General features: G+C 33.5%; 2 protein-coding genes across 2 annotated transcripts; both read right to left on the bottom strand.

The window, feature by feature from the left end:
- Positions 1-394: 394 nt before the first annotated feature.
- LOC138876432 (uncharacterized) lies at positions 395-3,325 on the bottom strand. Its single transcript, XM_070155352.1, has 6 exons — positions 3,127-3,325; positions 2,340-2,544; positions 1,612-2,162; positions 1,239-1,488; positions 891-1,137; positions 395-709 (listed from the first exon to the last, which is right to left on the bottom strand). Exons 1-6 carry the CDS (start codon positions 3,323-3,325, stop codon positions 395-397), a joined length of 1,767 nt encoding a protein of 588 aa, XP_070011453.1.
- A 1,565-nt stretch (positions 3,326-4,890) lies between these two features.
- LOC104219369 (heavy metal-associated isoprenylated plant protein 30) lies at positions 4,891-7,249 on the bottom strand. The gene is made up of 3 exons (XM_009770049.2): positions 6,930-7,249; positions 5,972-6,047; positions 4,891-5,334 (listed from the first exon to the last, which is right to left on the bottom strand). The coding sequence occupies exons 1-3, from the start codon at positions 7,092-7,094 to the stop codon at positions 5,012-5,014; spliced, it is 564 nt and encodes a 187-aa protein (XP_009768351.1). The 5' UTR covers positions 7,095-7,249; the 3' UTR covers positions 4,891-5,011.
- Positions 7,250-18,313: the final 11,064 nt, after the last annotated feature.

The raw sequence follows: 18,313 nt of genomic DNA, 5'->3' as shown, positions 1-18,313 counted from the left end.
TCTGTATATAACTATCAGTTCAAGTTAAATTAATTTTTTTAACTTGTAGTTATATTGTAGATAATAAATATTAACTGCTATGAACAGAATGTCAAAAATGGAGGTAGATGCTTGACACAATACAGAAAAACATGTTAACAAACACATAAACAAATTGAAATTAACTACATTAAGATCTTTAAAAACTTAAACGATTACACATAAAATTCTGTTAACTTGAACACACTAACAATTATTTTGAAATACTATTCTAACTACATGATATTTATTTCTTTTTGGGTGCATTCTTACAAGATCTTTTGTTATGCCCTTCACCCCCTCAGTTGCCACATGACACCTTGTACTTCTTTGACTTTAGTTCATTATATGTTTTGTATCTTTCCTTTTGAGGTCTTCATGACTGCTTTTTCACTTCCGTAGGTGGATTTACTACTTCATCAGATATATGTTGTGGCACATTCCATTTGCTTTCATCAGGAAGGGGATTTACTGATATTTCATACGTACGCAGTAGGCTCTCCTTTGTGTAATACGTAGAGCAATAGTTTTCATAAGTTTCATTCTTGTGCCTTAAAGCTGCCAAATCATGCGTACATGGAAGTTCATCAAGTTGGAACTGGCCACAGCTACATTTCTTGCTTTCAAGACACACAACGTACCCCTTCACACCATCTATCACAGTATGGATATGATCTGTTGAAACACCCACCTACAATTACATAACAAATAGAAAGAAAAATATTTACAATCATAAAAATAGATTATCTACAATTTATCTACAACTTATCTACAAATTATCTACAATCTACAAATTAACTATAATTTATCTACAATATGGAAATACTGTATATTAAAATATTATGTTTCTACACCAAATAAATAGATCTTACCCTAAGTTTCTGAGATAATGTTCTATTATTCTCCAATTCTTTGTTGAATTTGGACCCAAGGAATGTAAAAGTACCCTTTGCCTTTAATAACTTCTCGTTCGTCCAACGTTCAAGAAGTGTCCTCATATACTCTAATAGGTCAAATATTGGCAACTCTCTTGCATCTTTTGTTACAACATTCAACGGCTCTGCAATGTTTGATATCATAGTCCAAATTCTATTCACTGTTGCATGTACTCTTGACCATCTATGATACCCAATATCATAGAAGTATGATTTAACATGCGGGTCTATCTCTTCAATCTTCGGCATCCTTTCATTAAACTCATCCAAAGTGTATGATCGTACAATTCATTTAATTGTAGATGACACTTCTTGAACTTTGCCTTTATATTTGCCCAAATATGCCACATGCAAGAGTAGTGTGGCACGCCCGGATAGACAATTGATGTTGCCTTCAAGATACTCTCATTCCTATCTGAAACAACACACATTGAAGTTCTTTCACCATATGCTTGCTTGAATTGCTCAAAAAACCACTTCCACGATGCGTCGTTTTCCGAATCAACCACAGCATATGCCAAAGGCAATATTGTACCTACATTATTAGTCAAAAAATAATTAACTGGCAGCTTTAAAAATTCATATAAAAACACAAATACATATAAACTACAATGTATCTACAATTTATAAACTGCCTACAAAATAACTACAATTTTACCTGCTACATCCATTGTGCTTGTTGTTAGCATAATCCCCCTGTAGGTTGACTTTAAGAATGTCCCATCAACCACTACTACTGGTCTACAATATTCCCAACCACGTATTGATGTACAAAGAGCAACAAATGCATATAAGAAACATTCATCTGCTGTCTTCTTCAATTTAACAACTGAACCAGGATACATCTTCTCAAGAATATAAAAATATTTTGGTAATTTGCTATAGGAGTCAGCCGGATGACCTCTCAAAAACTGTAAAGTCTTTTCCTTTGCTCTCCATGCTTGCATGTAGCTTAGGTTTACTCCGTGTTGGGACAACATGTCAGTTTGTATGTCCGTTGGTGTGTAAACTGTCTTAGGATCACAATACTTTGGAATGATCATGCTACCAACTACAACTGCAGTACGTTTGCGCTGTATGAATGTATTGTCCATTAAGGTGCATGTGTGTTGTCGGTTGAAACTCCTGACCTTGAACATTGCAAAATCATTAATTGATGTTTCCTTGAAGTGCCAATTACAGTTTTCTCCAACACATATAAGCCAGTAGCTACAGAAAAATACATTTATAATACAAGTTATCAATGTAGATGTAACAAAAGGACTGTTTTAACATAAATTAACACACTATACAATATAACTACTTTTCATATACAATGTTTGAAAAACACAAATCACAAGGAAAATACTGTTTATAATAATCTTTTCACCATTAATATATTCAAACCTTCTGTGACTAGATCTTTTAACCCTGAATTGGTACTTGTGCATGATAGAATAGTGCTTCATTGCAGTTGCAATTGTTTGCTTGTCTTGATACACTTGTCCTTCTTCGATAACACTTTGTGTACCTTCAGTTATTATTTCACTTTGATATTCCTCTATGACGGGAGAGGCCGGCATATCAAGTAACTTTATTGTCCCAGACGAACCTGCATAAAAATAAAAATAAATAGTGTCATTACAACTTTTTAGAATCTTTGTAGATAAATTGTAGATGAGAGAAAATTTTGTAGTCAACATTTTTTCCATATAGATTGTAGTTTAGTTGTAGCATAAATGTGGTAATTATGTAGATACCCTTACAAATAATACTGCTTTATACATACTTTAACTGATTTGTAGAACTTTTGTAGAAAATTTGTAGATGAAGAGAAAAATTTTGCAGTCAACATTTTAGAAACATAGATTGTAGTTTAATTGTAGTATAAATGTAGTAATTTTGTAGATAATCATGAAAACAATATTGTTTTATACATCCTAAAACTGATGTGTAGCTTATTTGTAGATACAACAACAACAATATCCCAATATAATCCCACAAGCTTATTTGTAGATAAATGTAGGAATTTTATAGATATTACCGTAAAATCAGACTTTCATAGAATTTGAAACATAACAAACTTGCACTTGTGTTCTCTTTGGTAATAGTCAATTCCATATTGAAATCTCGTACACTTATACATAACGGATACGATCCTAAATTTTTATTCTCCTTTTTTGTCTTCATATACACACGAACCCCCATATCGTTCCTAATCTCCATTGAGGAGACTTCTCATTCACAATGTATTTGATTTCTACAATTTTTTCCGAAGTATCAATCATTAATTGCTCTGCAATTGTAGAAATCACCATACTGTAACTTGCATCCTCATCGAGCACCATCAACTTGAAAATTTCTAAATCTGCCATAGCTATCCCAATTCCCATTTAGTTGCAGCATGATTGGGATTTTGGACATGATTGTGTGTTGTTGCTGAGGTATTGTTCAATATTTTGTCGCATTTTTAATTTTTTGGATTAAGAAAAAAAGACGAAGAACAGAGTATCTGCAGAATTGATTTCTACAATTTGACTTGAATTTGTTGAATACTTTGTCGCTTTTTTGATCAGTGGATTGAGGAAAAAAGTCGTCGAACTGAGCTTTTGCAGAACTGATTTCTACAATTTGATTCAAATTTATTGATGATTTTGTCTTTTTTTGATTTGTGGTTTAAGGAAAAATATCGAAGAACAGAGTTTTTTGCAGAAAAGAGTCTATGTAATTTGATTTTAAATTGAAGATAAAGATTTCCGTTTCAAATTTGATCTGAAGGTCGCTAATCAATTAGAATATTCTGTTCCTGATTTGTAGCGCGCCTAATTAGGAAGATTCAGCTACTAATAATTAGTATTTAATGAATGGTATAACAATTGTAGAAAAAGTATGAATATGGCGGGTAAATTAGAAACTATGCACATATTAAGTAATAAAGTTTCATATATGATATAGGAATGAAAAAATCCCTAAATATAATCGTATATAATTATTGTATAATTTATATATTAAGCTAAAGAAAAATAAACAATGAATTCGAGCGGCTTATAAAGATCCCCGTTAACTTTTCAGGTGAAATCTCCACGCCCGCTTATTATACGGGCTTGACAGCAAAGTACTACCAAAAGAGAGAGTTTGCATATATGTAGCCCTTGAAATTATACGAATCGTTGACCAGAATAGGCTGCTTACTTTGAAATTAAAGAGGAGAAATAATTGATCAGCCCTTAAATATAGGGGTGTACATAGATTGGGTCAAACCAAATCAATTATATCGGTTTGGATTGATCGGTTTTGTAGGATTTTTCGAATTTTTTGTTACATAAATATTATTTCAATCTTACGTTGTTAATTTTTTTTAAGTAAATATATGTTTGGTAAATTGAAAATTTGACAAACATATGATCTATTAAAATATTCTTACGGGAGAATTTTCTTAGTAAAATATGATACTATCTTTTTAGTCGACAATAATTTTTTATTGATGTACACTTTTAAAGTTAACCGAATTTAATAATTAACATAAAAATTAATATGATACCTAAATAATGATATGTCCTATTTAATTTTAAATTATCGAAATATCACTTCAATTTCGAAAAAGATATAAGAATTCAATAAATCTTGACATATGAATATGAAAGAACAAAGAGATTAACGCATTTCGGTAACGCTTGATAAGAACGTAATCATACAACCCATTATTTAAAGTTACTAAAAATTGAACACTTCATATTTAATTAAATATTACATCCCATAAAAGAATCGCAAATAATTCTAGATATTTTTTAAAAAAAAAATCTATAAAAAATTTTAAAAGTATATATATATGTCGGTTTGGTTCAGGTTTTTTCACTCAATACCATACCAAATCTAGTCGTGTTTTTTCATCGATTTGGTTTGACTTATCGGTTTAGTGCGATTTTTCAATTCGTTTTGTAACTTAAGGGGCGAAAAGTATAAGCACGTGCATAGTTTAATTAAATAGCTAGAGAGAGTGGCAGTACATTACATATTTATAGATAGAAATTAATTAGTGTCCTAAAATAAAGGTATATATATGTACAGGGCGGGGATTGTCACATGAGGCAGCAAGCATTTACGTTGTCATCGTTAAACAAGTTGCTGACTTTGTCATCACCTCGATGTGTAACAGGAAGGTTGCCGTGCTTTTCAGCAACATTATAGCCATGCCTCCAGTAGTTGTAGCTCTCCTTGTATTCTGCCGTCATATCTTTGTAGTAATTGTTTGAGGATGTGAAGTAGAGAGGTGGGTTTGGATATGGCCAGAATTCTGCCTTCTTTCCTCCCCTTCTCACTGCCTTGAGCACCTTATTTCGTTCCACATATCCTACCACTGTCACCTTCTCCATCTCCAGCTCCACCTCTACTGACTCTATCCCTGAAGTAATTATGGAATTTATATATATATATATAACTTGTTGAAATACTTATATAAAAGTGTTCAAATTTCTAATTATTATATGATCAACAACAACAATAACATAATATCCAGTATAATCTTACGGGTGGGGTCTGGAGAGGGCAGTGTGTACGCAAATCTTACATCTACGCCTGGAGACAGGGGCGGATTTAGGGGGCGGAAGGGTGTTTGTTTGAACCCCTTCGTCGAAAAATAACACTGTATATGTAAGGCAAAATCTGTATTTTACCTCTATTTATTATGTTTTGAATACCCTTGACACAACCCAAAAGCATAACTTAATGGTCAAGGGGTTCAAAACATTTGTAAGGTCATTGGTTCTATTCCTACTAGCTTACAATCTTTTTAACTTTTTTCTTTTTTTGAATCTCCTTGACAGTAATCCTGCCTCTGCCACTGCCTAGAGAGGTAGAGAGGTTGTTTCCGATAGATTCTCGACTCAAGAAAATGTGAAAAGGAAGAATAAGGGAGAAGAAGAAGAGGAAAGAAGGGGGAGAAAGAAGGAAGAGGGAGGCAAAAGAGGATAAGCCTAAAGTAGCATCAAATAGTAGCAATAATATCTAATTATTATGATCATTTAATTTAATTTTTGTACCTCTAAGTTTGAAGACAGCATCTTTGACAACTCTTTCGCAGCCAGTGCAACACATCCTTACTTTGAGTTCCACCGTCTGCAAATAAAATTAAACTGAATAAATTAATAAATCTTCTTTTGCTCTCTGTTCTACTCCTGTCCAGGTCTATTACCATGGATAATGACCGATATGGTGCACTTTCATTTTTGTTTGTTCTTATTCCTTTAGCAGTTAATTCCTTTTGTTCTTTTGGGTTCGACTTGGTCCCTGGTACAACAATACCACCTTTTCATCTAAATTTGAGCCCAAGGTGAGGGGAGGAGAGGCGGAACTAGGATTTTAAGTATATGAATACACTGCTAAACAAAAGGAAAAAAAATGTATCAAGTAAAAATTGATCGTTAATCCTCTTGATAAATAACTCAACTTCAAGCAAGTGCATCATTCAACTTTCTTGGAGCATGTGTACTAACAGTTAATATTATACTAATTTTAAAATATATATACATAAAATATCTAATTTTACGGAGAGTCCATAGGTTTACATACCCCATAATTTCGCATATAAATCCGCCCCTGGTTCAAAAGCAGGGGCGGACCTAAAGCATTAAATACGGGTTCCCGAGAATGCAGTAACTCTTGCGTAGAACCTGTATTTATATTAAGAAATTTATTAAATATTTATAAATATCTAACTGTGAACCCGATTATTATTACATATTAATTTAAAATTACAGTAGGAATCTATAAGTCTCAAATCTTGGGTCCGCCTCTGTAATCAAAAGGCCATAAAATAAATTTTCTCCTGAAAGTTAAGTTACTATGTTCATCGCCACCTTCCATTTCAGTGTATATACATGCAAAAAAATAATCGCCGGGGCTGAACTGGACAAAAAAAAACCCAAAGGACTTGTGTTGAAAGGAAAAGTAAAAACTAAAAGGGGGAAAGAACCTCGGTATAGGGATTTAAAGTGAAACCTGTAAAGAAAGTGGCCGAGACTTAGTCATATTGTGTTTGTTGATGCGTTTATGATTGTCTTGGTGATGAGGAGCAGGATGATGATGATGATGATAGTGTAAAAAACAATAACTAGCAATGGCAGAGACAAATGAGCCAAATAATTTCTCAAGTATGTTAACCATTGTGAATAGGTTCCTTAGGGTAGTGTATATATATGTTTATATATATAATTCACATATATATAGAGGGAGAATTCTAGCTAGCAATTACATACACACTTAGAAAGAAGGGAGAGTAAAATATTCCTCGAAGAGAAGGCATCTCTTTCTTAAGTTCCAATATCTTGGCAAATGGATTATATTAAAGCAGCAAAACTGTGGACTTGTATAGGTTGTAATATTCCTAATTACCTCCCCCCCTCCCCTCCCCCCCCCACAAGCATCAATAGAGTATCTAATCGAAATATGTGTTTAACTCTCTAAAGCTCCTTTCTTTCTTTCAAAAAAAGAAAATAAATACGTTTACTAATGAATTCAGGAGGAACCCTAAAATAAATAAAAATAATACATAGAAAATATAAGAAAAATGAGTATATAATATTGACCAAGAACGAGAGGAAATAACTTATAGAAAATACTGTCGTGGCAAGCCGCAGGGGCGGATTTAGGGGGCAGAAAGGGATTCACCTGAACCCCCTTCGCGCGAAAAATTACACTGTATACATAAGGGCAAAATCTGTTTTTTACCTCTATATAGTATGTTTTGAATTACTTTGATACAACCCAAAAGCATAGCTTAGTGGTCAAGAGTGTTAAAAAATTTTGTAAGATTATTGGTTCTATTCCCACTACTTACAACCATTTTTAACTTCTTTTTTAACTTCCTTAGCAAAAATCCTGCCTCCATCATTGGCAAGTCGCTGCCTTGAAATTGATTTCGGTCCGACTGGGTGCAACTCGTTAAGACTGATCGCTCCTCAAGGTTCCACAACACCTCCAAACACGTGCACTCGTGATTGAAAGTTTGGAATTTGCACGAAACAATTACCCATAAATCGATTGAAGAAGAAGAGAGATGAAGGTATTTTTTGTGTTAGATTATTCATAAAGAAGACTGTCTTTTGTAGGTAAAGTTGCTAGGCAGTTAACTACCGTTTTTACAAGAAATTAAATCATGGCTGTTACAAAGTAAAAAAATTGGACGTTACAAAGAAATCTTTGACTTTGTATTACCATGTATAAATACGTAATACTAATAGAAAAACTGGTCCCTTTTAATTTAGGAAGGAATATAATATTGGTATCTAACTACAGATGGAATATATATAAACGTGGTGGATGAAAACCTGAAGCCTATATGGCTGCTGACAGTGAAAAGTAGAAGGGAATATATAATATATATAAGGTGCTGTGGGAGATGGATGGGCTTAAGCAATTGTTTTGATGCAAAGCAAACCAAATATTCTCTAAATATCTCCTTTTCTTCTCTTTCTTAGAGGAAGGAGGTTGTCACCATCTTCTTTTAATTAAATCCTGTACCAAAAATATAATATATCCATCATCAAACATGTGTTAAAAAGTTATATTCCCACACTCTACTACATTATTTCTACATATATAGTTCACATCATCAATATGGAAGCATCACATTTTTTATAAGCCTGCTTGGAGTAGGGCCAAGGAATTAACTTTATCTGCACTCTGTTGAGGTGAATAAATTTACTAACCTTGTTTGGGAAATATCTTAGTATAGATTTTGTGAAGATTGGACAACATTGTATGCCCATTTTATGCAAAGCATAGTTGCTTAAATTATTGCATCTTTTAGACGAATAATCTTTAAGTCCTAATTAATTGATGTATGATGCATGTCACAACACTCCTCTCCTCATTGTTGTTTTGGATTAGCTGATTGTAAATAGATGATAAGTTTGTAGTTCTGAAATTGATTTTTTTAAAAAGTATTTATGTGTTTGGATAGACGTGCTGAAACTAATAATAAGCAGTTGGTATGTTTGATAAAAAAGTATTAATAAACTGTTATTTTGTTATAATGACTAAAATACTCTTATAAACTTACAAAAGATTATAAATTTAAAAGTTTCTTCGTAAAGAAAAGGATGAACAACGAATATGGAACGAAGAGAAAGTTAGAAAATTTATTTTGGGAAAAATATTTTGTGAATTTAAAAAATATTATTAATGATAAACTAGTAAAGCCTTGCTAAAACTAAAAGTGTCATAAGCTGAAAAGCCATAAGTTGGGGTGACCGGCCTATGATTTATAGTTGATTTTAGCTTATGAGCATTTTGGATGTTTATCAAACGCGTAGATAAGTCAAAATATGATTATAAGTCAGTTTGACCAAACACCCTCTAACACACGCAAAAATAAAAAAGTTTTTTTTTTGTGAGGGTAAATTGAAAATAAAAAATAAAAAAATCTCGTTAGTACTCTATTCTTACAAATTAAGTATCCATATTCACTTTGAAGGTCGAAATGAAGGTATTTGACCTTTAAACTTAATTTACTGTATAATTGGTCTTTATACGCCTTCATTACGAGATTAGCTTTTGTGGTAATCTAACAACACCTTTTATTATTATATAACAACAACCCAGTATAATCCCACTTAGTGGGGTCTGGGGAGGGTAGTATGTACGCAGACTTTACCCCTACCCTAGGGTAGAGAGACTGTTTCCAAATAGACCCCCGGCATCCTTCCCCCCAAAAACTTCTCACCTTGCTCTTGGGGAGACTCGAACTCACAACCTCTCGGTTGGAACATTCTAAATAACTCAGGTGAAGTACCACGCTCAAAAGTAGTCGATGACCTGTTTACAACTTAAAACAACGTAACTAATTAAATTGAGGTAGAGAAATAGGATAATAAAAAAATTTAAAAAAAAAAACAGAGAGAGAAATAGACAAAAGAATAATCTCTAGGAACGACTGGGCCAGAGGCAAAAGGAATATCTAATTCTTTTTAAAAAAAATAATTAAGGAAGTAGTGGCTTATAAATTACTAGTTGGATTGCTAACTCAACTAATGCCGATTTGATTTTTGTGATTGAAGAATGTATGCTTTTTCCGTGTTTTAGCAGTGTTTTCGGATTTGCCAGTAGAAGGAATAATACTAAGATCACCATATTCTAGCTCATTGCATGAATATTGTAATCTATTCTCCATTCTGCTTTGTGTTTCAGAGACAAGATAAGATTCTTAAGTGGAGAGTTAGTCATGTTTATCCTCTTTTTTTATGCTCAAACTTGAAAGCAGGAATAAAACCTAGAACAAATTAAAAACTAAGGGGATTTTCTGGTCCTTTTTTAATTTCATTGCTAGAAATAAATAGCGGATTAGACAGTAACACCACAACCTCCACTTCCAACCAAGAGGTTGTGAGTTCGAGTTTCCCCAAGAGCAAGGTGGGAAGTTCTTGGAGGAAGGATGTCGGGGGTCTATTTGGAAACAACCTCTCTATCGCAAGGTAGGGGTAAGGTCTGCGTACACACTACCCTCCCCAGACCTCACTAAGTGAAATTATACTGGGTTGTTGTTGTTGTATTAGACCGTAACACCACGAAAGAGAGCGTTGATATTTCGATGACCAAATTAAAGCCGTCATAATTAAAGTTGTCAAAAATCAGTGGCGCCAAAAAGCGAAAGAAATTTTTGGACGAAAAATCAAATGAAAATACTTCATACGAATTTAGCCGTCAATAACTCAAAATATAATAAGTATTTTTCTTTAAATAAATATTTAAAAGACCTAATACACAAATAGACACCCGGCCGTATTTGCACGGATTTCTGTCCCCTCCCGCCAACTCCACTGAACATGTACAAATCGATTGTTTTAAATAGCTCTATGCGGAGTGACATAAAGTTATTTAAACTTTTGTAATATGGCCAATTTTTTTGTTTACTTGGAGCCAAAATATCATTGTACGGTAGAAATTGGTTGATCAATTTCTTTTTTCTTTTTATTAGCTCTTGAAGCCCAAGTTTGGGTCCTATAAAAAGAGAGTCATCTCTTTCATTTCAAACGTATCTTCAGATACAAAAGTAAAATATTTTTACTATCTTTTGTCTTCCTTTTCTGTAAGAGAGTGAGTGTTGGGAAACATCTGCATGAACCCTTTCTTTAGAGTGATCTCGTGAGGTTATTATTTAGGGGTATTTGGGATTAATTAGAGTATTTACTCTAATTTTGTACTCTTGTTGGTATAGTAAAATTGCTTCTCTCCGTTTGTGGACGCAGGTCTCCTTGACCGAACCACGTTAAAGTTGTGCCTTTTTTATTTGCTTTAGTTACCGTTATTATCAACTTGCATTGTCTTTGTTATTGTCATTATAGCATTGTTTGGCTAAATTCCGCACTAACCGGGTTTCCGATCCTAACAAATTGGTATCAGAGCGGATCTAATCGAGTTTGTTTCAGTAGTCAATATGACTTTAACAAAGACTTATGTTGAGAAATTTGACCGAAGTGCAAACTTCGGAATGTGGCAATTAAAGATAGAAGCTATCCTAATTCAAAATGGCTTAGATTTGGCACTGCAAGGAAAGGAGAAGAAGCCGGATAAAATGACGAACAAGGAGTTTGTCGTCATTGACAAAAAGACAAAAACGTGTATCATTTAAATCTCTCAAATGAGGTTTTGCGTGAAGTTGCTGCAGAAAGCTCAGCCAAAGACATATGGGAAAAACTAAAAACCCTGTATATGAAAAGAATAATAGAAAATAGGCTTTACCTAAAGCAAAAACTCTACACTTTTCGTATGGCTGAAGGTACCTCTATACTTACACATCTTGATACTTTTATTTTTCTTCTTATGAATTTAAGTAAGAGGATCAAGCTGTACTATTGCTTGTTTCCTTACCCGAGTCGTTTAAGCACATAAGAGATATTATGCTTTATGGAAAGGATAATATCTTTTATAAAGATATCAAATCTATTTTGAAATCAAAAGAATAAATAGATAGAGATATTACTGGGAACTAGTGGGAACCAAGGGGAAGGCTTGTTTGTAAGAGGTAGATCCAATAATAAAGATTCAAATAGTGAGAGACCTAAATCAAGGTCAAAAATTAGATACCGAAATGTCATGTGCAAATACTACCATAAGAAAGGTCACATTATTTATGAATGCTTTAAATTGAAAAACAAAGAAAAGCATACAGAAAAGAAAAATGAGCATAAAAATATTGAAACTACCGAAGCAAGTTTAGTTGTTGATGAGACTGAGGGAACTATTTTTTTTAGCAACTAATAATAGTTTTAAATCTAACAATGAGTGAATTTTAGATTCGGGTTGTTCTTATCATATGTGTCCCAATCGAAATTTGTTTATCACATATGAATCTGTTGAAGGTGGAATAGTCTTGATGGACAAAAATGACACCTGCAATGTTATTGGTAAAGGTATAGTCCGAATCAAAATGCACGATGGTGTGATGAGAACTCTCACCGATGTTAGATATGTTCCTGACTTAAAGAAAAATCTAATCTCTTTGGGCATTCTAGAATCTCTTGGGGGTAAGTACACAGGTGAAGATGGAGTTTTAAAAGTTCTCATAGTGCTCTTGTGATCTTGAAAGCACGCAAATCTGGTACGTTGTATACTCTATTGGGATCTATTGTTACAGGTGTTGTTGCAGTTTCAACATCAGATAAATCAAATTCTGACATCACCAAAGTGTGGCATATGCGATTGGGGCATATGAGTGAAAAAGATCTTTCCATCCTCAGCAAAAGAGGTCTCTTGTGTGGCCAAAGTACCGAAAATATGGAGTTCTGTAAACACTATGTGTTCGAGAAGCAGAAAAGAGTCAGCTTCAAATCTCCAGCAATTCATAAAAATAAAAGGTACTTTAGATTATATTCATTCAAATCTTTGGGATTCTTCACGTACCCCATCAAAAAGTGGTGTCGGGTGTATGTTAACTTTCATTAATTATTATTCAAGGAAAGTTTGGGTTTATTTCCTGAAAAATCAAAGTGATGTTTTCTTAGCTTCCAAACAATGGAAAGTTTTGATTGAGAAGCAAATAGGAAAACAGGTTAAGCGGCTTTGAACAGATAATGGCTTGGAATTTTGTAATGATGAATTCAACGAATTTTGCAAGAATGAAGGAATTGCTCGATAACGTACTGTGAGAATGACACCTCAATAAAATGGTGTGGAAGAAAAGATGAATAGAATTCTTTTAGAAAGGGCTCGTTACATGATTTCAAATGTTGGGTTGACAAACGCTTGTTGGGAAGAAACTATCTCTACCGCTTGTTATATTGTCAATCATGCTCCTTCTGCACCTTTGAACTTTAAGATTCCAGAGAAAATATGGTCAAGTACTCCTGCTAATTATTGTGATTTAAAGATATTTAGTTGTCTTGCATACATGCATGTAAATGATGGAAAATTAGAGTCAAGGGCTAAAAAGTGTATTTTCCCTGGTGGGGTGAAAGGATACCGACTATGGTATCCTGATCCTATGGCACCAAAATTTATAATTAGCAGATATGTAATCTTTGATGAATCCTCTAGAAAAGAGTCTTCTATTTCTTGTAATACAAATAAAGGGAAGAGTATACAGAAGCAGGTGGAGGTTGAGATTGACATTCTTTCTGAGCCGAGCTCATCAACTTTGGAGAAAAATATAGTTGAAACTCTTGAAGTTGAGAAGCTGAAATTCCTAAAGTTGAGACTCCTGAAGTTGAACCAGAAGAAAATGAGTATTCTATAGCCAAACATAGACCAAGAAGAGAAAGTAAACAACCATTAAGGTTAGGAGATTATGTTTCATTTGCTTTTTTAGTTGCACGGGAAACTGAAGAAATTGGAGAACCATCAAAATATTCAGAAGCAGTTTCTGGTGTTGATTCAGCCAAGTAGCTAATTGCAATGAATGAAGAAATTGAGTCTCTCCACAAGAATGGTACTTGGTCTCTTGTGAAGCCGCCATCAGGAAAGAGAATTGTTGGTTCAATGGGTCTTCAAGAAAAAAGATGGCATTCCAGGGGTTGAAGATGCAAGGTATAAGGCATGATTAGTTGCGAAGGGCTATAATCAGGTACAAGGAGTTGATTTTAATGATATTTCCTCATCTGTTGTTAAATATAGCTCTATTTAGGGGTGTTCATTAAAACCCGAAAAACCGAACCAAATCGAAAACCAAACCAAACCGACCAAAAAAATCGATACTTTATGGTTTGGTTTGGTTTTGGTTTTGAATTTTAAAACTCGATCAAATTTAGTTTGATTTTGGTTTTAATCAGAAAAAAACCGAACCAAACCGACTATAGGAGTATCTATTTTTAATTTATTATTACACATATACATATGTATATTGTTATACAAAGTTTCAAAAAATTTATGGTAAATGTTAATAGTTTGCATTTAATATAGTTCTTTACCTTTACATTCTAGTTTGATTAGTAGTTTTCTTTTGTTTAGTGTAAGAATCCATTCCGTGTTAAACATAACATATTTTTAATTGAGTCCTTAAATTATCCTTAAATTATTCATCACTATTTGATTCAATTATCATCAATATATTTTGGTAAATAATAGATTTCTCAAAGGGCAATTAATTTGATAGTGTTACATTGAAAATGTGGTCGCCGGAATATGTGTTTGGTAGTGTATGTCTTATACTTAAGAAAAAACCAACAAATAAAAAAAAATTGAAGAACCGACATAAACTGAATCGAGAAAAACCGACTTAATTGGTTTGGTTTGGTTCTAATATTTGAAAAACCAACTTATTTGGTTTGGTTTCTTTTTAGGGAAAAACCGATCCAAACCGAACCATGAACACCCCTAGCTCTATTCGTGTCTTGCTTGCCTTAGTTGCCATGTATGATTTGGAATTAAAACGGCTTGATGTTAAGACAGCTTTCTTACATAGCGAACTTGAGGAACAAATATACATGCATCAACCTGAAGGATTTGAAATTGAAGGAAAAGAAGATCATGTTTGCTTGTTGAAGAAATCCTTGTACGGATTAAAATAGTCTCCAAGACAATGGTACAAAAGGTTTGATTCCTTTATGTTGGGTCATGGTTATTTGAGGAGCATGCATGATAGTTTTGTTTACTTTCAGAAGTTAAATGATGGTTCATTTGTATACATATTATTATATGTTGATGGCATGCTCATTGCTGCTAAGGATTTGACAGAAATTCACAATTTGAAAAAGTCAGCTGAAAAGTGAATTTGAGATGAAAGATTTAGGAGCAGCTAAGAAAATTCTTGGTATGGAGATCAAAAAGAGATCAAGGAACCAGCAGGCTATTCCTGACCCAGAAGAAGTACTTGGAGAAAGTCTTGAAGAGGTTTGGCATGAAATATGCTAAACCAGTAAGTACCCCTCTTGCTGCTCATTTTAAGTCATTAGCTGCTCAATCACAAGAAGAAGAGGGGTATATGACACATGTACCTTATTCCAGTGCAGTCGGCAGTATTATGTATGCAATAGTGTGGACACGCCCAGATATTTCGCAGACAGTAAGTATGGTGAGCCGATATATGGCTTGCCCTGTAAAGCACATTGGCAGGCTATAAAATGAATTATCAGATACTTACGAGGTGTACTTCAAACACATGTTTGGAGTTCGGGAAAAATACTAATACTTTGGTTGATTTTGTAAACTCAGATTATATAGGTGATCTTTACAAAAGAAGATCACTAACAGGCTATGTATTTTGCATTGGTGGTTGCGCTATTAGTTGGAAAGTTGCATTACAAAATGTAGTAGCTTTATCTACTACCGAAGCAGAATACATGGCGGTGACCGAGGCTATCAAAGAAGCCTTATAGTTGAAGGGTCTCTTTGCTGAACTCAGTTTACACCAAGGTGGTATTATCATTTTTTGTGATAGTCAAAGTGTCATTCACTTGACTAAAGACCAGATGTATCATGAGAGCATGAAGCATATTGATATCAAGTACCATTTTATTCGGGAAACCATTGCTGATGGAAAAGTCTTTATTCGGAAGATCAATATTAGAGACAATCCTGTTGACATGTTTACGAAACCTCTTCCAGTGTCCAAGTTCAAGCTTTGCCTGAACTTGATTGACATTTATGAAGAATGATTTTGCCCAATGGGGCTTTTGCGGAGAAGGTGGAGAAAATTTACTATATCAACCAAAATTAGACCAAGGTGGAGATTTGTAATATGACCAATCTTTTGGCTAGTGATGTCCATTTCATATAGGCATAAGCCTATTTGGAAGAAGAGTTGGCTAGCAATATTTTTACTTGGAGCCAAAGTATCATTGTATGGTAGAGATTGGTTGATCGATTTTCTTTTTCTTTTTCTTTTTATTAGTTCTTGGAGCCCAAGTTTGGGTCCTATAAAAGAAGAGTCATCTCTCTCATTTCAAACATACTTTCAGATATAAAAGTAGAAATATTTCTACTAGCTTTTGTCTTCCTTTTCATTATAGAGTATTTTGTAAGAGAGTGAGTGTTGGGAAACACTTGCGTGAACCCTTTCTTTCGATTGATCTTTTGAGGTTATTCTCTAGTGGTATTTGGGACTAATTAGAGTATTTGCTCTAATTTTGTATTCTCTTATGTACTCTTGTTGGTATAGTGAAATTGCTTCTCTCTGCTTGTGGACGTAGGTTTCCTTGACTGAACCACGTTAAATTTGTACATTTTTTAATCTGCTTTAATTACATTTATTATCAACTTGTATTGTCTTTGTTATTGTCATTATAACATTATTTGGCTAAATTCCGCACTAACCGAGTTTTCGATCCTAACATTGATGATAAGCCAGTGATTTTTGTCAATTACAAGGGTGAAGAAAGCAGTTTGACGCCGAGGAGATCTCATTTATGGTGCTCATAAAAAGAAGAAAGAAATTGCTAGTTCCTGAACCACATATCGGTTTGTTCGAGTCTCACGATTTTTCGAAGTAAGTCTCCTAAGGCCGAAACACGTCGGATTAAGGTTCAATGTCCCCTTTTATTTATTTTACTAATGTTTTGTATCGTACCTTGACATAATCAGACGCAGTAAAAAATAAAAATATTCACAAGTTGTTATTTGTATCTTGTGCAAATATTTTTTTTATTGATTCTATTCTTTTTTATGAATGCTTGTTAAAGTCGGATTCTATGTTAATTACAGCTTTGATAGAAGATATATATGTACAATTACTATATATGTTATGAATTTATTTACAAAAGTTCCTATATCCTTTTGTTTGAGAAATATATTTAATGGTATCTCTTTCAATATTAATGGGTTCTCCAATACATTTATGCGATATTAGTATATTTGTCAGCGCTTAGGTTCTTAAAAAAATATTTTAATGGCAACACCAATTGCCACAAAAATTTGTAGCTTTTGTTGCAACTAAGGTCGGTACAGAAGACTTCGTGGAGACTAGGTTGACACTAAAGTATTTTCTTCCGTTAATTCTTTTTTGGACCACTTTTATGAGTGTTTTGTGGCAACTACGGGCAAGAAAAACTTTCAGTTCCACGAAACAACTTTTACCACTGACCTTTATAGTTTAATGGCATGTTGGATATTGTGTTATTTGGCTATTTGATATGATATTCATGATATTTTGTGTGTTCGTTGGTTTTATTTTGATGAGCTCATTTAAAAATTGATGACTATGTCATAATTGATATAGAAAAGATAAAATGAGGAAGGAAAGGTTATGTTGTCCGTGTATAAATTTATTTGGTTGCAAGTTTTATGTTACAAATTTATTTAAAAGAAATGCTTATGGACGAAGGTGAAAACTTATGGATCAAATAGCACTTTTCATGACCTGGTAGAGTTATGTGACACATCGAAAAGAGTCTCATATCGTCCTATTATTCTGCCTCTAGATTACTAGACTTGTATTCGTATGTGCCATTGTATTATGTGTGGAGAGTATTGAGAAAGATGGGGACCGAAAATTGCCATTGCTCGTTAGCTTTGTCTAAAGTGTCAGAAGTTTCATATAGATTACTTCTCAATACAATTTATTTCAAATTCATTATCAATAATACATCTTCTATCCTAGACGGTCAAATTTTATCTTATCTTATGATTTAGTTAAGATTTCATATTGTTTAGATTTACAAAAGAATGAACGCTCCCTTGTTTCCTCCAATGGGTGCTTTATTGTGTCAAATGAATAACTTATCTTTGTCGTACCTAGTTTAAACCTTTGCAATATGATTGGTTGAAAATGTCGGACTTGATTATTACTACAAATTATTTTCTGCAACCAATTGGTTTAGAATTGTCTTTAGTTCTATTGTTTTTGTCACTGCTTATTAAAAGGTGCCCTGTTTTATGCTGGGTCGCAAAAATATGCGTACCTCATTTTAAGCTTCTTATCTGGTTATACTTGTACGAAATGAAGAATGAATTGA

This window comes from Nicotiana sylvestris, chromosome 8 (genome assembly GCF_000393655.2).
Source record: "Nicotiana sylvestris chromosome 8, ASM39365v2, whole genome shotgun sequence".
Taxonomy (NCBI): Eukaryota; Viridiplantae; Streptophyta; class Magnoliopsida; order Solanales; family Solanaceae; genus Nicotiana; species Nicotiana sylvestris.
This window is presented reverse-complemented; position numbering and strand designations above follow the sequence as displayed.